Source organism: Corapipo altera, unplaced genomic scaffold (genome assembly GCF_003945725.1).
Source record: "Corapipo altera isolate COAL_440 unplaced genomic scaffold, ASM394572v1 160, whole genome shotgun sequence".
In the NCBI taxonomy this organism is placed as follows: Eukaryota; Metazoa; Chordata; class Aves; order Passeriformes; family Pipridae; genus Corapipo; species Corapipo altera.
The window spans coordinates 16,710-42,029 of record NW_020885016.1 but is presented as its reverse complement, the minus strand read 5'-3'; the positions used below and the strand labels follow the sequence as shown (position 1 = coordinate 42,029).

The following is a 25,320-nucleotide window of genomic DNA, read 5'->3' as shown; positions in this document are numbered from 1 at the left end:
TACTAATGAGTGTCGTGTACAGAGCAGTAACTTATCTCTGCACAAGAGCAAGAATGAGTCACTGCATGGCAAGATTTTATAATCTGGATATGCTATTTAAATGAAATCTGTACCAGGAGCTGCTTGTTAGCACTTCACCACTCCACAAAGGCCCCAGAGAAACTGCTGCCATTGCAGCAGGAGAAGGCTGGAGTTTTATTAAGGGATTGCACCCTCTTTGTTAGGGGGATGCAACAGAAAGTCACAACTAGGAACACAAGTTATCAAGGCTTGACTTCCACACAACACACAACTTGTGTCTGCTTAACTACAGTATAACTTCATCCAGACTCAGCCTCCTGCATCCAAAACCCTTTCAAGCCCCAAATCCTCACTGGTGGAGGCTCAGGCTGGAAGAACTGGCCCCAGCCAATTTTATCCATGTGAATGGGGATGTGGCTTGAATTTCAGCTGTGATGAAAACACCCCAAAACTCCAGAAATAAAACTGTCAGCAGAATATACTTACCGGGGTTTTAACAAGTGATATTTTAATTTGCTGGGGAAGGCAAGAGGGTTTGGGGAAGAGAAAGAAACGTTATGCAGGAAGCTGCTGAATCACAGGTGTTAAAACATGCACATTTTCAAGAGCTGGAGTTTCAGTGTGGTGACATGACACAGATCAAGAGTTTAGCAGACACTGGTTAACATGCCAAACATCTATAACAAACCACTGTGGCCTAGCTTGGTTTATTGGGAATCACTTTAGTAACCTGAAGTCACAAATAAGCAGTAAATAACAAAAACTACAGATAAACACAGGTTACACATGCAAATTCCTGTTCACATCTCACATGTGCAGGTACATTAAGAGCACAGTTCTAAAGAGTCTTGACAAAACCAGATTTTAACAGAAAACAGTGTTAAAATGCGGGTATGAAAAATTCCACATGGAGAATATAAAGATACCTTTGTCCACTTTGGGACTCCAATGCTGCTTTTGAGAAACCAGAGATGTTACAACAGCAACGAGATTCAAGTAAAAGCAGGAAGAGCTCAAGGAAATAATACTGGTTGGAGAGAATGGGCATTTACTTCTCACTAAAAATACACAGAATAGCTGAATAGGAAAGTCTAGCAAGAGCTTAGGAAAAAAAGTCACAAAGTTGTAAAGCTGGCTAATCACTAATTTTCCCTATTTGCTATAGATAACAGCAGTGACATTAAAAGAAATTGCAATTCAACATTTAAAAATGCAACTTACATTTAAAGACTTTTCCAAAGTGAAATGCAATGACAGCCTTACTCTCAAAATTAAATAGCTGCTAGGCTCAGACCAAAATATGGAATGTTCTAGATAAAATAAAAATACAGTGTTACTTTTCATTTTTTATTCAGAATGGAATTGAAAGACAATTTCTGAAGCTTGAAAGTAGTAAATCTCATTTGAACAAGGTTTTCTTCTCATAGATGAGCTTTCCACGAGGGTGCAGGATTTTTTTTCTGTAATAGCTTGAAGTGTCAAAACAAAAACTTGTTGCCATTCTCACATTAAGAACAAATTGTTGTCATTAACTTAACTGCATATGCTTTTTGCTACAACATTTAACACATGAACAGACCTATAATGCCTACTGTATCTCACTAAAACAAAAAAGAATACAGTATTTCATCTACTACTTGTACTGCTTTTAAAAAAGATTAACATTAAAAACAAAGCCACATTTTCCTTACATCCTTCCTTCTTTTTAAGCTTCTTTCTTTTGCCTGTAGTCTTCAGCCATTTTATCCAGAATTTTCTGTTAAAAGAAATTATATTTGGGATATATTTAGAGAGTTTTTCACAGTCACAACATCAAGAATAGAAACGTAAATCCAATTTACAAGTTTAACATCTGTGAACATCAACTGCAAAGGTCACAGCTAACAAGGCTGGCACTTCTCCCTACCCTGAAGTGGAGTTTGAGCTTCCCTTGGCAAGCCAAGGGAATTCCTTTCCATTTTGTCATGGACTTGTGACAGCTACTGTGCCACTTACCTGGGTGGAATCTGCCACCTACAACGGCAGGGACAAAACACCTCCCCTCCCTGGAGAAGGGCTGTTTGGGAAGTTTGAGGAATTTGTTACCACTTTGACCACATTTGGTAGCAACATCAAGTCACCTATTTATTTTTTCCTGCTCTCCAAGGGAAGGAGACTCCCAGCTCCAGAAGTGCCATTGTGAGACAGAAGCTGCATTTCCCCCCTTCCCTCCCCAATTCCAAACCCCACCCACGTCACAAAGTCACTCACAACCTTGCTAGCCATGTGTGCCATGGAAAGAGCAAAGCAGCTCATGTTTCATTTAAGCAATCAAGTTAATAAATTATCCCCCCTCCCCTTTTTATATCAAGGTTTTAATGTCCCATAACCTGGTACCTTAATGAAAAAAAAAAAAAAAAAGAAAAAACACTATGGTGATGGATGAGGTGGGATTTCTTTCTACAAGACCCTGCATGGGAACTGATTACCTGATCTACTTCTTGATAATGTTGTTTGCTTTTTTGTGCCATCTGCCTTCCTGGGCCCTGTATTTATTTAGGGTTTCCTGTTATTGCAAGGAGAAGGCAAATGTTTGGAGTCTGAGGTGCCACCTCTTCCTTTTCTGTGGAGTCCCTGGGGTTTGCTCTCAGCTCAGGGATGGACTGCTATAAATCCATTTCTGATATAAATCCATCAACACTGCATGACTATCAGAATTTGGTTTAGCACTGCGCCCTTTCCTAGAGGTGATATTTAAAGCAGCTCACAGTAAGAGGATACAGCAGCAGCATTATCACTCATGCCATGCAATCATGTGATACCTCATCCAGTTAGAAAATTGAAAAACTGCTCACAAAATCAGAAGTTGCAAATGTTTGGGGGTTTTAAACACATAAAAACTTCATCTTAAGCTTTGTTGATTGGTTAAAAACCATCTTGAAGGGACAACTGGAAGGGATCTGAGCCATCTGTATTTAGTCTGCAATGCTACTTCTAAGCCTGGTCTTTACTCCAACTGGAATTCCCTCTTTAATCCAAATTTACAGGAAAAAAATGCTGAAGCCCAACTCTAAGCTGTGTATTCTGCATATTATTTTCACAAGATGAAGTTTTGAGAGGTCTACCTGGAGTTAAAAGATAGAGAATAAGCCAATTTCCCCTGCCTGAAAGGTATTTTTTGTCCTCAGTCCGGTCTCGTTGAATTCTATTCCCCAGAAAGAATCACGCCAGTTAAAATGAACAAGTTTTTGCCTTACCTTCAACTTTTGATAATGAGGAAGGCTGCTGCAATGGGTCTTTTTTGCAACATCTTCATTTGTGTAGAACAGGGAACACAATTTGCAATAAAACCCTGTTTTGGGTACCACATAATTCACACCTAGAGGAGTAAACACCACAAAATAAACTAAGAGATCTACTCTACATCATTTCTTTTAATGTCATATGTCATTTCAGCTAAATCTTAAAACCATAATTCACTTTACATTAAAAAGCTGCTTTATCTTTCAAAGTCCTTGTTTTAGTTTAGTCAAGCCAGGGCCTAGTAATAACTAAATATGTGCAGGCTTTTTTGAATTTTTTTTATTTTAAAAGCAACCTTTCAGATTAAGGGTCCATTTTATTGGTTCCTTCAAAAGAACTCACAATGTTCTGTGATCAGTTTTGGAGTATTTAGTATGACTCTAAACTGTTACCACTGTTGTGCTTTGAGCTAGTAATGGAATTTGTGTTGCTAAAATACGCCTCTTTCAACTTAATTTCTGCCTAAGGAAAGTGTTATGGAGAACTGTATGAAAATAAGGGAAAAAAAGAAAGAAAATACTCAGGGTTAGGGGAGGACTGAAAAACAGGGGAGAAGGGGAAACCCTAAAATGAAAGGCTATGGGGGCAATGTGTTGCCAAAAATAAAAGTCAGATGAAATGAGAAATGCTACTGCAATGCACAGAGAGTATTGGAAAAGAAATGGAAGCAGCCTTACCAACAGGAACGTTTGGCTGGTACGGCCCAATCCTAAATTCATCTGGAACTAGAGGTTTCTCTTGGACGTTCTTGGTTTCCTGCTCATCCTGGGGGTCTGTGTTTTCCTGGGCATTTTTCTCAGCATCCTGTGCTGTTGTGGCATCTGAAGCTTCAACAGGTTCAGTCGTGACGGTGACTTCGGTTTTCGTTCCGTTCTCCAACATCTCGTTCTCCTGCTCTGGCTCCTCGATCTTGTCCACCTTGATCTCTGCCAGACTGTCCTCGTTCTTGCCTCCTGCCTTCCCTGCCAGGCCTGACTTGCGGAGCTTCTGGTGATCGGAGTCCTCCTCGTCCCCCACCTCATCCAGGGTCACAAAGCCCTCCATGCTCCGTGGGAAGCCGCCCACATAGCGCTGTTGGGAAAACGGGGGCCTTAGGTCAGCTTATGCTTCAGGGTTCCCCTCAGACTCTCTTAAAGAAGAGAAATATTTTCTCCAAATTCCCTGGAAAAACGCTCAAGCTCGTCCTTCAAGACCTGCCTCCCTCATTCAAACTGCTGCTCAAACAAGCTCTTTGTGTACCCACTGGCCCAGAAACAAGGATCCACTTCAGAATCATTATTTTTTTTGGCACTGTAAGGGGCCACTGTTTCATCATATCAACATGTGATTTCAACTTAAGAATAGAGCAAAAAGATACTGAAATTCTCAAGCTGAAATTCCTTTTAATGTATATATTTTAATTTTAAGTGAAAGTCATTTTGGAACGCACAAGTTTTGTTTCTATTTGAGACAGTCACACAAGATCCTCAAATTCATGCCTGAATAGAAGGTAAAACCTTACCACAGCTATTCTGTGCCCACCAGTGGTATGAAGGTTCATTTAAAAAAAATTAATTAAAAGCTCTTTTTCAACCAGCTTAGAGTGTCCACAATAAAAAAACCAATCAAACAAAAGGAAACAAAATCCAACCCAAACCCCACAAACCACCCAAAACTGTGGAGGCCTCTTAAAATTCAGGTTCATTAAGAGTGACTGTCTCTAAAATTCTGAATTTTTGGAGACATTCCTCTGATATGAAGACATCGTTATTACACATGCTGAACAGCAATTGTGAGGAGGACTAAACCAGCATTAACTTTGTGAATGCAGGTTTACAAGGAAGCAAGTTTGGGTTTGAGGCAGTTTATCACAGTGGGCACCAACATTCTAAGAAACAAGGAACACTAATGCCATTTGCACTGCCAGCATCATTCCTGGCACCATGTAATTAATTACCTTCCTGACAAAAGGATCCCTCAAAACTGAAATCCATGCACACTTCATTCATTAATAAGGAACAGGCCTTACTTTCTTGCCAAACAACATTTCAAGTCAATAGTTACTAAAACTTTGCACACTCCTCCACAGAAGGGAGTATGATTAACAAAGCAGCCTGTAAGGACATAAAAGCCATGAGAGTGTGGGATCATCTGGTGAGAAAAAGGGACATCACAGCAAGCAGCCTGTGACTACGACACCTTGAAAGCAAGTATTTTCTTTCTCCAGTGGGAAAGGGGCCCTGGCTCAGCACAGATGGCCTGGCCCACCTCTTGGGCTCAGTACACACAGCCCTGCCCAAGCCTAGATTAGCCTCAAGTCCCCAGTACGTTATTTTGTGCTCTGTGCTCAAGGGTAACTACAACCAGTGCCTTGAGAAACTGTTCAAGAGAAAACAGTTCCTGGCTGCTCAGTGTTAATCAAAAAACAGAGTGAAGAGAAAGACAAGCAAACACCCAGGAGGTGACAGGGTAGAGCCTGACAAGTGAAAGGTTTCTGTCAAAACAGAACCAGGGATTCAGAACTGACTGATTCAGTGACAAGCTGCATGTGGTGGGATCTTCCACCTTCTTCACAGGAGCTCTAACACCCGTTTCTCCTCAGACAGGTGTTAAAGACCCACGGGAAAAGCTCTGCACTACAACATACATGGTGTGCTGCCTAAGTTAGACAGGGCTTCCCCCACTCAGTACCTCACTGTATGATTTACCTTTTTAAGCTTTTTCTTGGCTGCTGGAGTGGCCACAACATTCCCCCCCTCAGTTTTTACTGTGACATCATCAGGGGTGTCCTTTTTTTCTTCAGTCGCCACATCAGCTAAATTGGCAACATCTGCATCCTCTCCTGCTGAGCTGCCACTTTCTAACAGTGCTGCTGCCTCCTCCTCATCCACCAGCAGCTCATCTTCAGATTCCAGGAGTAAACTGGGCTCATCTTGCTCTGCCTGTTCCCCACTTTTGGCACCTGAGGGCTCAGCAGGATCCTCTTGTTTCTCCTCTTTCACTTTTTCTTCTGTAGTGCCACTTTCAGGTTTCTGAGCAGCTTCTGTTTTAGACTTCTTATCACTGGGAGAATCTTTGCTGTCTGGAGAATACGTTCTCTTTCTGTAAAGAACAAAGAACACTTGTTGCTTGTAAACTTGGAGAGAGCCCAGAAATTACTTTAAAAAAAAATATTGTGTTTCAGTTCAGGAAATGGAAAGCTGAGGGCAACCTGGAAGGACACCATTCTTCAAGCATACAAAAGGCTGCTGCAAGGAGAAATTATCCTTGCAAGACAGGACAACTGTTCGTGGGTTTAAATTGCAGGAAGGCAAAGCTAATTAGGGACTGGAAAGGATTTCCTGAGGAGCCTGAGAGGCTGTGAAATCTCCATCCTTAGAGGAAGAGGGTAGGCAGCATATTAGACACAGCTCATCTCCGGGCACAACAAACACCAACTCGATCTCAAAGCTCACCCGACTCTTTTGTGCCATTTCCGTGCTCTGAATAAGGTATTTACATATTTCTTTTAAACAACATAATGCTTTAACAATAGGAAATTACCTGGTTTTATCCTTTTTCAGCAGCTCAACTCCTTTGTTGGGAATCTAAAATAAAGTTAAAGAAGTCTGTGAGTGACAGCAGAGTAAGATTTACAGGAGTGTTGCAGCATGAATTCAGCAGCACAATGCAGCCAAGTGCTCCCAGTTACATTAACCCACAGGGACACTTGTACCACACCCACCTACCAAGCCATTAGTAAACTCTTATTTCAGACGGGACCTGACCAACCTAGATATACCCTGCCTTTACTCACAGTAATTATCAATTATTCAATGCCAAAGAAATAGGATATCCTGCTCCAGAATATTCACATACAATTCCTCCTTTCAGGAACTGATACAACGTGGTGCAGGCACTGGCACAGATCAGTCCTACTCTGTTTTCTCCCTGTCATGAGTGGAAAAACCTTTAGCAACCCCCCACCACTAATTTATGAGTTACTGAACAGGGAATGTCACTTGTAGGCAGTAACACAGAAATCTCTTCAGTGCATTGCTGAAGTATTTGGATTTGCCATTGAGTGTTCATTTTGCTGCATGAGCATGTGCAACAGTAAGATTTCTTCATATTCCACAGCAGAAACCTGATGTTTTCAGGAGACAACTTGCCAGTTCAAATATCTCCTGCTCTTCTACCTGGTGTTCCACTCTGATGGAGAAAGTCTTACACCTGCAGGAGCATTATCCTGGTGTTATGCAAAAAACCCCTCAGGAACCTGTCCCTCCCTTGTATGAACTGCACATGCAGAGATGCAGTTCTGATGTACCATAAGTTTTCACAAAGCTTATTAATTTTCAGAGGAGGGGAAGAAAAAAACCCCTCCAAATTACAGCATGTTCTAAATGGACCCTTTTTAATTAAAATCGACACAATTTACTCTAAAATCTGAATTCTAGAAGTTGTTTGGGTTTTGTTTCATCTGAGAGGAAAATCCTTTAACTTTGTTCTAGCCCTCTCAACACAACTCTCATGCCAAGTAATTGCATTAAGGAGCCAGAAAATATTAAAGCAAACCCCTTCATTTTACAAGCAACAGTGAATTCTCATAAGTGATGGCTGTCTTCACACCTTCAACTGCAATTAAAAAACTAAGAACACTTCCTACCCTTAACACCAGCTTCTTGTATTTCTCAGATAAATCCACTTTCACACATCTGCCTTGGAACCAAAGTGCTTTGTTGGCACAATGCTCCACCATGGCCAAAGCATCTTCTCTGGTCTCCATCTCAATGAAAGCCTGAAAAGATTAAAACATACATTAAAAAGGACTGTAAAAGGCAAAGCTATTGAACTTAAAATACAGCATTTCCAAACACTGAAACAACACTAAAAGGTTCAATTACATCTGTCCTCTCCAAATACTTTAAAATTTATCCAAGTGCTCTATAACCCCAGCTTTTCAATTTGGTACCACCTGTGCCATAGACAGTTCTGAAATTAAACAGGTTTTTAAATAATCTGCCAAAAATATTGCCATAAAGTAAAATATGATATAAATAAAAAAAAAAGCATCTGGACAGTGAAATTCTTATTTAGTGCTTATGTACTTGGGAATTCCAGAAGAGAGGAGAAACTACCCTGGTATTTTATTTTTGGTTTTTGAGAGAAGCCTGAAACAAAAAGGCAGCAATTGCTGGTCTGTAAGCCCAGCTTTGGGATGAGTTCCTCCTGGGAACAAACCTATGGAACACTAAGGTTGCTGAACAAGATTTAAACAACTCCATGACCTGGAGTATCCTTGGCAGAAAGCTGAAACCTGTTTCTGCAGCCAGCTTAGACAGCAAGGGTTTTCATTCTGCCAGTGAAATAAGGTCAGGGAGTTCTTCCTAGGGGTCACACAAAAGATTCTAGTAATTTTTCACTTCACAAGTGTGGCATTAAGGGATTCAGGCACTCATCTCTTTGAAAAGGCAGTGGAATTTCCTATTTAACTCAAGGGAGCAACAAACTGGGACAGTAAAGCTTAAAAAAAATTAGAACTAAATAGTTTAAGCTCCTGTGTATTTACAGAAATCATGTCCATGCACATCCAAAACATTTTACTACACACATGCAATATGCTGCCTTCAAACCTTTCTTTTTCAAGCTAGAGAGCCACAGCAGGACTGCTTTTGTTTAGTTTTAAAGAATGAAAAATAAAGGGTAAATGAAAGAAACATGGAATAGTGCAATATTGTTGTTTCATCAGTAATGGTCTTTCAGCCCTAAGAAAACAGTCCCAAGGCTCCAAGAAATCTGCATAACCCAATAATTAAGCCTCAATGCTAAAATATCTTTTTCCCAGCTGAGGCCTGTTCCTGTTTTTAAAGCAGCTCATGTTATAGGACATTTCACAGGAAGCTCCAGAGCAAAATCCCACCCACACAGAGCCCCCAGATCATTTCCACCGCTCTGCTGGAGCAAAGAGTCTGCACACAAACCAGTTCATGGCACGGCATTTCCTCACAGATAAAACCCTCAAGTTTCAAATGCTCACACATGTGTTCCCAGGTGAGTTACCTGGCTTTTCATCCTCATGAGGATGTAGTTCTTGATCTTCCCGTAGGGCTCAGCCAGTTTGAGCACTGCGTTGTCAGAGTACCCCGAGTGTGGCAGGTTGCTCAGGTGAATCACACGACCAAGCTCTGGTTTGGGGGGCTCAGTCTTTTGGTCAGGTTTACCCTCAGGTTTCTGGAATTGAAAGGGAATGATGGTTTTTTGAAGACATACTACATAAAATATACATGGGTGACTGTCCCTTGCTGAAGCTGATCCAGCTCAGAAGTACAGAAATTAGGAATAACTTAAATGCAGCCACCTCACAACACTGACTGCCCCAGATTAAAATAAGGCAATGCCAAAAAAAGCAGGAACGTTTTACCTTTATTCTCTTGTATTTCTGTGACAAGTGGACTCTGACTGGTTTACCAAACACCAGGGCAGGTGTTGTTGAATAGTATTCAACTGCAGCCTGGGCGTCTTCAGTGGTCGACATTTCGATAAACGCCTGAAATAACACAAAATAAATGAAGCACTGCTCCTTCAGGACTCAGTGCTTTTGTTTCACATATCAAGCTCTTCACTGCTGTCTTGTCAAAACAGCTGCATCAAAAATGGGAACTGCTTTTTGATTACAACATGCACTGACCTGCAGAACTTGGCATGAATTTCACATACTTTATTTAGGTGCACAAACAGAATTAGTCAGTTTGTTTACATTCCACCTAGATTTAGATTCAGAACATTAAATTGCTTCCTGCTTTTTCTCTTTTATGACACTGGGTTTTTCCACACTTCAAAATATGACACACTGTATAATAGAAATTGAGACCAAGTAAGTTTTCAGATTATACTGAAACAAGAACAGCATGTGGTATTGTTGAGAAAGCTGTGAACAACCAGCAAGAAGGATTTTTTAATATTTAAGTGAAAATGCAGTAGTACAGCATTTCTAGAAACATACTGTTCCTTTCCTACAAGACCTTGTGGTGAGGTATCATCTCACTTGGTAGCTGAGCAAGTGCTTTTACAAAACCAAAGCTCAGACAGTTACAGCCACCAACCAGCAGCACCAGCAGTGACAGCTTACCTCATTGATTTTGTTTAGAATCAGGTGATTTGTAATTATCCCAAAGGGTTCAACGAGCTGGAGCAGCTGATATCTCAAGTTCTTTCCCCTCTGGAAATCCATGATGTGCACAACTCTGCTTGTTTCCTGTTGAAGACAAAGCATGTGATCACAGTATGAAAAGATCCAAGTGTACCAGTAAACTTAAAGAGTCTGTCATGGCTCTGATTTGCATTTTTTTTTTTTAAATTTTTAAATCTTCAGTAGTAACCAAAACAATATGCACATAGAAAAGGCCCAGAACTTCCCACAGCTTCATCAGAAAATGTTTAAGAAGGTTCTGTACAGTTTTGGACTAAACATTTTGTAGAGTCCTTGGCACAACAAACCCCTAATCTTACGCCAAAGGTTCAATATTTCCATATAAATGCTAAAATCTCACTTTTAAAGACAATCATTCAATTAAAAAAAACAATCTTAAGAAAGCAAACAAAAATTATATAACAAAATATACAGGTACAAAATATATGGGTATATATGGGTACAAGAATAATGACTTTTTAATACTAACCACTCTGCCCTTCTGCATGTGCCTCGGTCCCTGCATATTGCCATTGCCAGCTCCTTTAAAAATTAAAAGAATGAACAAGCTTAGTTCAACCTGGAAGACTGGGATTAACATGAGTTCTTAAGGATGTAAATCACTTGTAATATCAAACCAGAATGACATCAAGTTTTAAAAACTAGTTATTTCATTACAGCTGTGCAGAAACAGCAGAGAACAAGTAAAGCTCGTTGAAAAAGAAATCTCTCCTATTTCAGAATAAGATTTGCCACAGCAAAACATCTCTGTACACAAAGGATGTGAAGTCTCTATATCTAAGACACCCTTTTTACAAGTAAGGGTTTAATTTCTAAAACATCAATTCTATCACAATGCCCATTTTACTAGGAAACACCTGAAAAAAGCCTTTTTGATCATTTTGCTCATAGTCAAGTTGGAAATGTTTTAAAAATTAATGGTATTATTTTAATGAAATTAAGCATGAATGCATCTATCATCTAAAAAATCCTATGAAGTGTCTCAAATACTTCTACTCTGTCAGAACAATCAGGTACATTAATTAGTTTTGCTCTGTTAGTCATTCAAAGCATTTAAAAGGTAGGAAGTAGCAACATCAGGCAAGAACCTGATTCTTAGCCTCCCTTCCTGAGAGGAAGAGGCATCATCCATCTTCCCATTTCTCAGTTGCTATTCAAATTTATTTCTCAAATTCACTTGAAATTAGGGGGAAAAGCCACTCAGGGCATTGAATTTTGCAAGTTTCATCCAAAGAATTCCACCAACACATTGGCATTCCCAAGACAGATACAAAAACATCCTAGGGAGGAAAAATCCAAGTCCTAACCGTGTAGATTAATCACAGTTAAAAATCACCAGCCTTAGAACAAATGAGTTATTAACAGAGTACCAGGCTTTGGCCAGGGAAGGACTAAAGTATTTCAGTTCTACTGCTCAGAAAAGTGTTTTCTTTGGTTGCTCTCAAACACTGATAACAAAGGAAAAAAGAAAACCTAGCAAGAAGTTAAGCCTCGTAAGAGTAGGTGCTTATCAAGGTTACCTCTGGGCCCAACAGGGGGTCCTCCAAGGTGGAATGGAGGGGGGGGTGGTCCCAGAATTCCTGGTGCAGGGTTTGTGGATTGCTGCAACATAAAGGGATCACCCCTACAAAGAGAGGAAAACACACTGTAATTTTACATCAAAAAACTGTGTGGCTTTCATTCTCAAAACCCCCTAATTTCTGCAGAGCTTCAATGTAGGCAACTTTAGCTACTTTTACTGCTGCTCTTCAGCTAAAAACCAAAGGAGGAATCCATCTGGTGTGCTGTTTCACATAAACTGTTAAGAACATCCTCTGCTTCAAATAAAAAAATTATAAATACTTCAAAATTAATTACTACTTACATTCCATGTCCTGAATCACTGTCAGGATTCCATTCAGGGTATCTTAAAAGAAACAAAATTAAAAGAAAATATAAGAAAAACAATCTCCTCTACCTATGTAACACCTGTCCCAGAAGCTGTGATACCTGAAGATGTAACACAGCTGAAGCACAGGGCAACACTCTGGGCCCACTGCAAGGGCCAGGAGCAGCACTGACACAAGTGCTGTTCTTCAGGACAAGCTCCCTGCACTGGTTGCAGTGTGTCTGCCAAGTTTTATTTCAAATTGCACTGTTTGTATCACAACAACAAAAAAAATGTAGAAGTTGGTACCAGTGACTACAATTACAACAGATTCTCAACCATTTTAAGATCCACTGCTAAAATGTTACATATGTTTCTGGAAGATTTCAAGGTTGTGAACCTCGATCCCTTTTTGTGCATAGGATGCTCTCAAGTTGGTTTTATTCCCTACAAGGCACAGGTAGGGACCTGCTTTGGGCAACATAATTGACCATTACTTAGAATCAGAGAATCTCCTGAGCTGGAAGGGAGCCACAGGGACCACGGAGTTCAACTCCTGGCCGTGCACAGGAACCCAACAACCCCCCTCGTGTCCCTGAGCCTTGCCCAAACGCCCCCTGAGCCCTGGCAGGGTGTGTGCAGTGCCCAGGCTGATCCCAGTGCCCCGTTACTGCAGTTGGGTTCATACATTTCGAGCAGCAGCTGACAGCGGCGGCTGTGAGTCGCTCCATTGATGTGGTGGTTCCACTCCTGCAGCAAAGTAAAGAATTCACAATTAACAGCCACATATGGCAAGTCATTCTAACAAGCTTCTCCTCTAAGCTGAAGTGCTGCAGATACACAGATAATGAAATCTTTTTGTAGTGCTTTGAAGGGCCACTGACACTGGACCTGCCTCTTCCCTCCTAAGCTGGGGAAAAGGTGTGATGGGAACTGTGCTCACTCCTGCCTCAGAGTGCAGAGCTCCCTGCAGCTGCTGCACCACAGGCACTGACTGCCCCGGCAGCCTCTGCAACTGCAGGCTGAGTGTTTGTCTGGAGTCATTTCAGAATTTCCTCCCCTCTCTCTGCTTCATTCCTCAGACTTTGACAGGTTAACTCGACACTCAAATTTTTAGAACCACTAAGAGGCCAAGAAATTGCAAGGAATTCAGAAAGGAAAGACTAAAGGAAATGAAAGTGCATAGCTAGGACAAACTACGAGTATACAGGTGAAATATAAAAATATGTGACCTTTTGAGGGGAATAAAGGACGTCTAAATGGTAAAAAGGAAGAATAGTGGAATTAAACCAAATCATCCAGGTAAAACTCCTCCTGGTTCTGGCTTTAGCATTAGAAAGGAATGAGGGATTTCTGCTTTTTCTGTAGACTGTTTTCCAGTTCTGCAGCTTCCTGTTCTCTTAGATCAACAGGCTTATTTTGGAAATTCTGATTACTACTTCCTTCTCCAGTTTACCACAGTGGTTACACTGTCAGCACATACTGGACTCCACAGGCTAATCCCAACTGAAACACTGCAACTGCTTTACGTGGCTATTCTGTTTCTGCTCAGCACCCACACAGGATGTTTTCCTAATCCCTCATTTTTCCTGATTTTTGGTTTCTGCCACACTACAACCATTCTTCTGGATTCAGTGAGACACTCCCCAGGCTAACTGTAGTGTTTCCATGTTACATGCCCACCCTGCACTTTCCACAAAGAAAAAAAACCTGGATTTAAAGTCTCCCCTAAAGTGCTGCAATATTACTTCAGGATAACATGGAGCAAGATGAAACCTTCATCCATTTTATCAAGATGGAAAACGAGAGCACCACTTTTTCCTGTTAACTGCACAAGATGCTCTGCAGCTATAAATAATTAGGCTGGCAATTAGGACAAAAAAAAAATCCCACCAAAACCCCAGATCTATGAAACATTCAATACAAAGATTCTTTACTTCAACACTTGCTAACAAGTGTTAGCACTATAAAAAACCCAGTCCTTTGGACACCAAAACCCCTCTAAATTTGGGTGCACAGTCAGTAAAACCTCAGTGGCTGATTCTACCAGACATAGTATGCTTTGGATCTGTCTTAACACATAATTTAAAATTATTCTAAACTGACACAGAAGCTGTCTGCAACTCAGAGGCAAAGTCTGGAAGATCTAATTCTCATTATACTTCAAATGCTTTTAAATTGGCAAAAGAGGGAGCTCTGACATATAATTTGGATTTTTCTCTTCCTCCAAGGAATATGATGGCTCATCTATATTAAGTTTTTATTGAATAATTCTTAATCTGAATTCCCTTTCCTGCCTGCACCCAGTCAGAAATGTCCCTTCTCCAAGGTTTTGGGGCACCAGGTATTTATATTTACGCCCATTAACATGAATGCCCCATGTTAAGGCAGAGAAAATCTGAACTGAGTTTCTTCAAACCTAGATTACCCTTTGGCTCAGTTGATACCAGAGAGGACACACTGTTCCTCAGGAAATTAGGCCAAACTCGAGCACCTAATTTTAGCCAGCCATCTATTAGGGCCACAGCCAGGTTTTCCCTCTGAGATGTACCACGGGTTCAAGTGTTTAACCTCCAAATTCATCTCTTCATGTTCCATCAGCCTTTGTCTGGCAGGGAAAACAATCCCTCCACATCCAACACCTCATTCCTCGATAAAGGGATCAGGGTTGACAAAATGCCTGAAGTATTTGGGGTACTATTTACTTCACAGACAGAAAACAAACTGGGTCTTAAAATATGTACACAGCAAATTAAAGAAGCAATTAAGAACATCATTAAAATAAAAAATTGGACTAGTCTGCCAGTTTAACTTATAGTGAGGGTATTTAACCCCTTGCTCAGGTTTAAAATACACACTGCTTTATCAAACAGCCTTAAAAATCTACAATATTTTATTTGGAAGTGGGGAAAATGAGATGTTGATACTGCAGTCATAAGTTTACATTGTCCCAGCTAAGAAAAGCATTCCCTTTCTGCTTTCCAGAAATTTCAGTTTAGATCAGGTTCCTTTAAAAGTCAAGTTTGACTTGATTTGATTTCATGGGAGACACAAAATAAGGAATTCTGTAACAGTTAGGTATGCAAAGCAGAGGAAAGAAGGAGAGAAAGAGAAAAATTCTTGTGGTGACATGATTTCTGAAATTAGAAACAAAGCCTAAACTTGGGTCATAAGAAACAGATGATCCAATCTCAAATAGTTTATGGTGTACTAGCAGTTTAAGTCAAAGTATGTTCCTACAAAAAAAAAAAAAAAAAAAAAGGTTTTACATGTTACAGAAGAGGTCAGCCACAAGTTATGCTGTTAAAAGAATTTGGTATTTCTCATACCTGGAGAGCTATTCCAGTGTGGATCCTTTCAACAGATCTGCACTCCAAAGCACACTAAGAACCACAAGTCTTTAAAATAAAGAGCTAAAAAGACCCCTACTTACAGGATTACTGGTTGCCATCGTCAAGGGCCTCAGAAGTTTATGTTTTCAATCTAACCCAATGAAGTCCTTTTACAGAACTGAGCATGGCAGCTAAACTGTTAACACTTAAACCTTGTGTGAAAATAAACAGCAAATACAGGAGACAAGAAACCCAGATTATTGTGATTATTTTATATAAAAAGTAATTAAAGCAACACAAGTTCATTAACTGTCAGATCAGCTGGAGCCATACAGCGTGTGCTCTAAAACTGGTTTGATCCTTTCCTTGCAGGGACAGAATAATTCTCGTGTTTCAAAAAGATCAGATGTACAGAAGCAGCACTTTTTTGAGAGGTAACTGTAAAGAAATGGTTAGTAACAGCAATTCCACATTGTATCAATTTTACAGTAATAGCATGTATTATGTTTTCAATTGAAGGCCTTCGAGCTAATTAGCCACTAACTGTGACAAGAGGGGCACTGTATTAGCCAATTAGCCAATTAAATTGCCTAGTACACTGAAAACCAGCAAGATGAGTAACACTGGAAAAGCTGAAAGTGAGAAGGCTCTGAAAACAACGTCTGAATACAAACAGGCCATTTTGAGTAACCTGCTCCCTTTGCAGAGTTGGACTAGTCATGGATAACTAAGAGGGAAGTCTCAGCATCACCGAATACACCCGAAGATCCACTCCACTTGTGAGCCGAGGAAAGAACACTACTAGGAACACAGAGCAGGAACTGCAACAGCAGATTGATTGCTCGGAGAGTCTACAGGGATAGATGCAACATGTGACAATAAAAAGTGAGTCTGAAGTGTTCTAAGAAAGTTGTGAAAAAAGGAGAAAAATGACGACAAATTTCAGCCATAGTATGAGATAGAGTGTTAAAGTGAAATTAAAAAGGCAAGAATGAGCTAATCTAAAACGTGGCTTTTACTTTTGCAAATAAGTTCCAGGGCTCTACATTAACTCTTTCCCTTTGTACAGGGAAAAAGCAGAACTGTGCAAGAATGCATCTTAACTACATATAAATCAGCAATCAAGACAGATGTGGAGGAGAGCTGAAACTAGCTTCCAGAATGGCACAGTAGATACACTGCAAAAAAACCCCAAACCAACAAAAAAATAACAGAACCCACCCCAAAACTGCTTGAATGCCAGATGTTTGTGGTTAAGAGAACATGTAGATGTAAAATATAAATAAGATATCCCAGTAGATGATAGCTGTTTGACTTGAAGTTAAGCAATCTGGGCAAACAAAAATACATTAATGTAAAGCCCTGGTTTACAATGTTTGTTAACAATTACCTTGCAAATAAACCAAGTGCCTTTTTCACTCTCAAACCAACTTTCAGATCATTTCAAAAGCAACCAGGCTATAGAAATCATTAAAGAAATAGGTAAAAACAGAACAGAAACTACAACGTAAAGGAAAATAGAAGTATCTGGTGCGTAACTCACCTTATTAGAATGAACTGGCATATCACATATAGAGCACAGATGGGGATAACCCTTCGGTAAGAATCCATGGAAGTCTTCAATATTGCTATTTGGAGGAGCACCTCTCTTTTTCTCAAAGAGAGATCTCTCGGGACCAGGACCACGGCCCATTCTGTCATACTCACTGTCAAATTTATGATAGTTATGCGAAGTCTCGCCATAAAAAGATTCATCCCTACACCTTTCTCCATCTCTCAATCTGTCATCTTCATAATCCATTCTGTCATAATAACCAGATTCTTGAGAACGACTTCCATGGTCATAGTCAACCACTGGGTTGAGACTAGGACCACGATCATCAAAGCTATCTCTTCTAAAATGCCTTTTTTCTTCCCAATCATCCCTAGGTACTCTGTACGGTGGTTCCCGTGTGGATGATCTGCCATCTCTACCATAACCTTCTTCAGCTCTCCTCCTTTTAAGTTGTAGAAGGATCTGAGGCAAGTTTTCAGGAGTGATCTTGTCCTCGGGATAGCGACTCAGTTCATCTAAGTCTCTAGCAGACAGACCAAAGCTGGCCAAAATGTTAGTGGCCTGGTCTGCATCTCCACGGTGCTGAGAAGACAAAGGGAGCGGACCTCTACTTCCAATGTTAAATATAGACTGCAAATTATGGGAAGAGGTACTACCAGAAGACAGTGCACTATGAGATCCTTGTTGGTTCAATGAAGAACTCATTCCAAGATTCATTAAGCTAGCAAGGCGTGCAGTACCCTGGTTCATCCTTCCAAGAGATGCTGGCATATTTAAAGACTGGGTAGCAGCAGCAAGAAGGCCTATTCCTGCAGAGAGGTCACGGCCATGACCTTGTGAATCCCTACTCAGAGATGACTGCTGGAATGACTTGGACATTGTAGAACTAGAGCTTGTCTACTTTATGGATCAAAAAAAATTCCTTTTTTTTTTAATATAGTTTTTTATAGTTTTTTTTTTAAGATGGCTGCAAAGAGAGCTCACACTAGAAAGCTAGGCAAACTTCACTTCAAAAACGGTAACGCCAAGAAAGAGGATCAATAATGACTGCAGATCTTCTTCAAGCTGAGAAACACCAGACAATTCTGTAGAAAAACAAGCAGTTTTAGTCATAAATCCCTTTAAACAGATGCAGTTTTAAACTTATGCATCATGTTGATCTAAAAAAACATTAGAGATCTCAATCTTACAAGGCTTTTATCACATAACAGATTCAAGAGGTACCCAGAGCCTACATATATTATTGCAGATAAAAATACAGCAGTGTTTCCTATACATACTCCTTCCACAAAAAGCTACTTTCATACTGAAGACAAGTGAATTTCAGAAGTTGCTGATGTCTAAAAGCATCTGTAAGTTTACTGACATGTAAGCCTTGATCTCTGGTTAATGGTTTTGTTCATACCCTACATTACTGTACTGTGTCTGTGAGAAGACCACAAAAAACTTAAGCCCACAGAATCCAAGATGACTTTGGCATATAACACATATTTGAAAATGAAACCTGTACCACCACAGAACAGGACGAAAGGAAGTTAAAAGTAACTGAAGTTTGGGCAAAAAGTTTCTGCTATAAGATCTGTAAACAAGACCAAACATAATATTCAATCTTTATGCAGTAAAATTCCAATTACCGATGTGAAGACAGATGTGAACAAGAAAAACAAGTTTTACATTTTGCAGGAAGTAAACAAGACCTCTTGTTCCAATTGCAGTTACACTGCTAACAGCATTTCAGAAGTGATTTTTTACTCTGTTATATTGCAGCTGTGACATCAGCTGTTCTCTCAGACTCAAGCAAAACAAGGTCAGGCTTAGTGCTGGGATGGGAGACCCAAGGAAAACCCTGCTCCTGAAGGAAAAGACCCCAGGTGAGTCAGGAGATGGCACATCACCCCAGACAGCCCTGCCTTGGACCAGCACTGCCTGGCTCAGGCCTGACACCATGACCACATGTGGGAGTTAAAGATCCTACAACGCTGCTCACAAGAGAGGGATCTGCCTCACGTCCCACTAAAATACTAACCTGATATTCAAATATTTGCTTCCACTGCATTTACTTCAAGTTTTAACTAAATGCTATTAATATCCACAGTATATTTTTTGCTGCAATGGATATAGTTCATAAAGTGGTGTTGTTTTTTTTTTTTTAGTGCAGAGCAGAAATAAACCATAACACTTCTCCCCCATCCTCCTCCAGCCTTGGGACAGACACACAGAGTTTAGAGCAATTCAACACACGTGAGAACATTCCACCAGGAATTCCTTGTTCTTGGGTCCCCGACGCTGGAGAGCCCTTCCCAGTCTCCGCAGAGCGGTTCTGCTTCTCCAGCACTGCCACTCAGGAGCACATCACACACACGAGCACTTGGAAAAGAAACAGGCACACACTGCACAGCTGCAAATGAAATCAGCTCCCAAGAGAACAGGGGGAATGGAAAGGATAAAACGAAAGCAAGGACTTTTCCTTGAAGAGACCAGTTCTGCAGAAGGCAATGGCTCTTGTACTGGAAACAGAAGGAAAAAGGTCAAGGTTAGGAGCAGCTCTCTATCCCCACTGCCTGTTCCAACAGGGCATCAAGTTGAAAAGCACCTGGGTTTACTTTCTTGGTAGCAGTGTGTTACAAAATTACACATTTATGTAAAAAAACAGTGGAGTCTGTGAAAAACACATAAAACACACAAAGCTCACACAGCTCCACCTTTGCAAAGGAACTCCTTTATACAGTATCCTGCATACTCTGTTATCAGTACATCTCAACTCATATTTCACCTTCCTTTTTTAAGATCCACATATGCTGGAGTCAAAATAAGCTTAATTGTGTGACATTTGGTTAAGAAAAAGAGCTTGAGAAAATTGGGCATGGCAATAAGTTTAAAAGTGTGAGGCAGAAGACAGAAAAGCACTGCAGAAAGCTTCAGAGAACAGTAATACAAGAACAGCGGGGGAGCAGATGAGGCAAGTCCTAAGGGAGATGTCCCAGACAAGGGGGCCCTACTGAGGACATCTGAACAGAACACATTTAGGAACTACAATGTAAAAATCAAGACTTTTCAGTTCAAAAATGAGAGAAATACTAATATTCACCCGGGTACCATGCTTTACCTTACATTCATTCAGGAATCTTCAAAGTACTTTATTACAATTTTTAAAATTAATCCCTACTCCTTATATTTTTACACAAATTTCCTACTAGTTCATTCACACCCTTACAGTCTGAAGCTGAACTTACTGGGTTCTTCATAAAACCAAGTGCTCCAGAGGGCTTTGCAAGCCTGAGCCTGCAGCAGTTCAGCAGACACCCCTGTGGCAGGAGAGGCTCAGTGTGCCCTGCTCTTAGTGCAAGCACCCCACTAGTCAAGTTTCTACTAAATCAGGAAAGTTCTCCACCCTTCCAAAACACCCCTTCTCTTTGAACAGATGCTCCCTAATCCTCTTGTCCCAGCTTTCCATTGGCAGTTCATTGTCTGCTGCTCTGGAGATTAGCAGGGAACAAAGCCCACGGCATCCCAGCCTGGCAGGGACCCCGCTGACACACCACTGATCCCACACACGGTGGGCTTCACAGAACCACCCCTGCTCCTGCTGCAAACACCCAGGGAAGGAGGAGGGGAAGGGAAAGATGAAAATAGAAAGATGGGTGAAAAACCAAGACAAAGACACAAAGAAGGACAATCTCATGGAGAAGCATGAAGTGGGGCAGTAAGACAAGTGTATGATGAGGACAGAACACAGGCTGGCAGTTGGTGCTAGACAGGAAACTGCCCTACACCTAACTGGGCATTTGAGTGGGGTACTTCAAAAAACAAGTGAATTAGCCTCACAACCCCACTGTTGATCATCTTGCAATGGCTGCTGTACTCCACTCTAACCATCCCCATTCTTTAAGATCAGATGAAGAACACGAAAGGAGGTGGGGGGAAGAGCCCTACAACCACACCAGGGGACGTTTAACTTCCACATGGTCAGGTTTAACGGGAGTCTAAGGCAGCACTTCCTGTGCTGATCACTCCGGAAAGATTCCATGGCAGTATCTGAGAGAGACAGGATCCCATGGAGCAGGGCCAGCCTTGGAGCCAGGGTGCCATCAACTGAGTCACAGCAACAAGACAGGTAGGACTGAACAAAGCTGCCTCGGGAGCCTGGGTTAGTTGAAAGGGTTATGCTAATTGTCCTCCGTGTAATTCCAGCTATACTGGGAACAGACTTTCATATACAGGTGTTTTTTAAGATCTGTGGACAGAAATCGGCCATGTTAAGATTTGAAAATATATAATATAAAGCAATTGTGAAATAAGTTGAGAGGCAAAATGTCATTGGATTTCCAGACAAATGTGGACAACGAAAACACTTTATATCTACAAGTTGCAAAAGAGTTTTCTGTAAAGGCAGACAACAAAAATAAGAAATTTGAATCCTACAGAATACACTGCTACCAAAAAAAGGCCCAAATGAGGCTGATTTTCAAACACTATAGAAGGTTTTCCTTTTAGTGCAAAACTGATCATAAACTCTTTTCAATAAAGCTTACAGAACTCTTGCTCCAATATTAATTTTGTCGTAAGAACAGTTTAATTCAGTGAATTCTTGGAACACACTGATCATGCTGAACACAATAAACTTAGCTTGTCACCTTTTATGGAACACCAGTCCCTGGCTCCCTGTTCCTTTTGCCACTCTCAGGGGGTTTTAACCTATGCATAGTTATTACAGTTTAATGTTAATCTTGTTCTTACAACAACTCATCTTTTACCCATTCCTCTTCCACTATTTATAAGAAAAAGGTCTCAAAACTGTTTCCACTTTCTACTCAGTTTCACTTCAAAACACATTGAATTTAATCAAATAAACTCAATTATGGTAAAAATATGAAATAATCTACAAGCTGAAAAGCACACTCTGGGTTTGTAAGAACTCAACACTTTGGCAGGTCGTACACCCTTGGGAAAAAAGTTTTAAAGAAGTTCTACATCCACAGTATTTGCTCTTTGGATAAAAACCTACAGGTTTTCCTTCTCCTTCCTTGGGCATTGTACTTGGTGCAGCGATCCTTTCTGCCATGGAAGAATTCCTGTTTCTTGGCAAAACTGGCTGCAGCACATCATGGCAAAAAGGGTTATTGATGGAAGAGATCTGGAATTTGGACAGGCAGCTCCCCAGGCTGCTCCAAGAATTAATGGCAGTAAAAACAAGAACTTCAAGGAAATTAGAAGCAGATGTTATCTAGTTGCTGAATGACCAAGTACAATGGACTTCAAATCTACAGGATCACACAGAAAAGGTCTTTCCAAAGTCAAAGGGGGAATTGCCCAGCAACCTCAGACAAAATGCAGGTTCTCACTCATTTCAGGTCCCAGAATTCAGGGTGGTTATTTAATATTGCTGTTTCACATGCAAGAAAACAATTCATCTTGTTCAACCATCTTCAAAGGTCATGCCCTCAAAAACTTCAGGGGCACCTGGCACACAGGATACACTCGCTTTTTTTGGGCACAGATTAGACAGTCTGCTTCAGGCACAACAACTGGAAGAGTTTCAATTCTTAGGATTATGTTTAGCTTCATCCCAGTGACTTCCTTGATCAGAGAACATCATAATCTGAGATCTGAAGTGACTGTAACAGAGGATTGCTACAGAACAGAGGAAAGGCATATTTATAAATGGGAATTAAAATGACTACTTTAGCAATTAAGAATTTTAAAAGAACTTAGTTTTCAACATCTGAATGCAGAAAGGAACACTAAGAGAGGCCAGTTTCCTATTTCTGTTCATTATATAATTTAATATATTCAAGCATCCCTCTTTTGTAAGAAGTGCATGAAAAAAGCACATTTATTCCTTTACAGAAACAGAAGTGAAAAAAAAAAAAAGAAGTCCAATGAATAGTACAGAAAGAAGAGAGAAGGCAAAACTCATGTATTTTTAGAGAGGGAAAGTAGTAACACCCAGAAACAAACAGATAAGTGCTGTCACGTGTGCTGACCACGCCACAGACACGTGGGCACCTCTGTGGCTTCCAGCCATCCCTTCCTACTGCCTCCAAGCCCACTGTGTGTCACCTGCAGAGCCCCAGCTCCACACTAAGAGATGCACACTCAGGTTCTGCACCTACAGAGAGCTCCGTGGAGCCACAAACAAGGGCTCTGGCAGAACCTGGCTGGGGTGGAATGCTGAGGGATCTCAGTGCCCAGGGAGGCTCTGACAGCACAGCTGTGTCCCTGCCCCTGGACACCAGGAGTCACTGGCTCTTCATTCCTCTTCATTCCCAGCGGCCGTGGGGACCAACAGCCCCGCGGGCACCAGAACTGACACCAACATGAACATAGCACAGTTTTTTCCCAGAAACAGGTCCTACAGAAAGTGATCCAGACACACCAAACCAGAGTACCCACTGCAACAGAGAACCAATTTCACTCCTCTTTTTTTTTTTTTTTTTCTTTTTCAAAAAACCAAACAGAACAGTTTTGTTTCTGATCTGGTAAGTGATTAAAAAGCCTTCTGACCAACCAGTCTGCCTCCAGGCGTTTCCAAACTGGGATAAAATCCCGTTCTTTCCCAGATGAAATCCTGCATGAGGTTGCAAGATGTATTTTAGCTGCAGACAAGAATCAAGGGACTGTTTGACTGGTTTAGTGCTCAAAATAAAAACCTTCTTGTTTAAGTTATGACTGGACAATATGGTACTTAACCACTCACAAACTAAATTAGTTCAGAAATATTGTGAGGTATTTGCTTTTGTTTTCAAGACTTGTTGACTCAGAGCACTGATGAAGAAAGGAAGCAACACTGAGGGCACAAAAATACACTCATTAATTAACAAACTGAACAGAAAGAATTCCTTTGCAGCTTTGCAACAGCTTCTCCCCCAGATTTGCTGAGCTACCCAGAAGCCTGTCTATAGGTTACAAACCACCTCTGCATTCACCACAACTTTCAGCAGAGTGATGTGCAAATCCCAGCCAAGGGCAACACAGAGCATTTCTTTATTTCTCATCAAATTAATGAGCACTTTATTTAACTGCAATCCTGAATAAACCACGTGGCAACAGTGTTACAGTTGTATGGAACTTCAGTTTGGAGCCTCAAAGGCTGACTCTTCTTTCCTCCTTAACTGGTTTTTAGTTTTTATCTTTAAGAACACAGATATTCGCATTTTAAGGATGCATTTAGGAATTTCTGTGGGATTCTCTTCCCGTCATTTAGTTCTGGGGTGTGTGTAACAGCTTTTGCACAATGCAGAAGGACAGACACTGGGTTACCCTACACAGACACATGTCCAAGGTCCGAGTGTCATTTAATTCTGCTATGTAATTCAGTAATGAAGCATTTGGTGGGGTTTTAGATGGAATTCAAGATAGAAGTTCATTAATTTCCTGGTAATCCATTAGAAATGTTAATATGTTCCACTACAATTCAAAAAAATACAAAAAAATCTTAAATATATTAACATATTTCAAAATATAGGAAGATTAAGTCACTGGATCAATAGATTCTTTGTAAAGAAGTATGGGAAAAAACTACCTTTTCCTCTTCTCAGAAAAACTCCACAGATTGCTTTAAGAAACTCATGTTTTCAACCAGAGCTGCTTCCTACTTATCTGACTCTAGGAAGTCAGGACCATCTACAGCTCAAAAACCCTGACGAATTTAAGGCTCACTAAAAGGAATAAAGACTATTAAATTGTTTAAACCAGTATCAGATACTTTTTTCCCAAAGGTCTGCGTCCTGGACAGAAAAAAAGCCACACATTTAGAATCCGAGGGACGGTTCAGCTTTCTTTCAACAGCATAAATGCCTCATTTATCATTTAACAAACCAGTTCTTCAGGCTCCCAGAAAGTTCTTTTCAACTTCTACTTATTTTCAGCATAGACGAACTTTGTATCTCGTTACTCTGACTCTGGAAACAGAGTATGCACATTAAAAAAACCGAACAGGAAGAAAAAACCAACCCCGCAGCTCGATTTGTTACCAGGGTCTGAATCATATGAAAGTGAAACCGAGTAGAAAGAGGGGTCAAACGGATGCTGCACTGCCAGGATTCCCGATTCATTAATTTTTAAGGCCAGATTAAGATCAAAACGCGCAGGT

General features: G+C 40.6%; 1 protein-coding gene across 4 annotated transcripts in view; it reads right to left on the bottom strand.

Moving 5' to 3' along the window:
- Window positions 1-503: 503 nt before the first annotated feature.
- Window positions 504-25,320, bottom strand: part of MATR3 (matrin 3) — a 25,563-nt gene continuing 746 nt past the window's right edge. For 2 of the 4 annotated variants that reach the window (XM_027667639.1, XM_027667640.1), the window contains exons 2-15: window positions 17,217-18,313; window positions 13,030-13,091; window positions 12,339-12,380; window positions 11,995-12,098; window positions 10,944-10,996; window positions 10,394-10,519; window positions 9,686-9,811; window positions 9,325-9,495; window positions 7,931-8,062; window positions 6,826-6,869; window positions 5,991-6,384; window positions 3,981-4,374; window positions 3,258-3,379; window positions 504-1,777 (exon numbers count right to left, since the gene is read on the bottom strand). In XM_027667639.1, the coding sequence (XP_027523440.1) occupies window positions 1,727-1,777; window positions 3,258-3,379; window positions 3,981-4,374; window positions 5,991-6,384; window positions 6,826-6,869; window positions 7,931-8,062; window positions 9,325-9,495; window positions 9,686-9,811; window positions 10,394-10,519; window positions 10,944-10,996; window positions 11,995-12,098; window positions 12,339-12,380; window positions 13,030-13,091; window positions 17,217-18,107 (2,712 nt within the window). In that variant the 5' untranslated portion in view covers window positions 18,108-18,313 and the 3' untranslated portion in view covers window positions 504-1,726. Of the gene's footprint in view, window positions 1,778-3,257; window positions 3,380-3,980; window positions 4,375-5,990; window positions 6,385-6,825; window positions 6,870-7,930; window positions 8,063-9,324; window positions 9,496-9,685; window positions 9,812-10,393; window positions 10,520-10,943; window positions 10,997-11,994; window positions 12,099-12,338; window positions 12,381-13,029; window positions 13,092-17,216; window positions 21,658-25,320 lie in introns of those variants that run through there. The other 2 variants (XM_027667641.1, XM_027667642.1) reach the window with 2 other exon arrangements.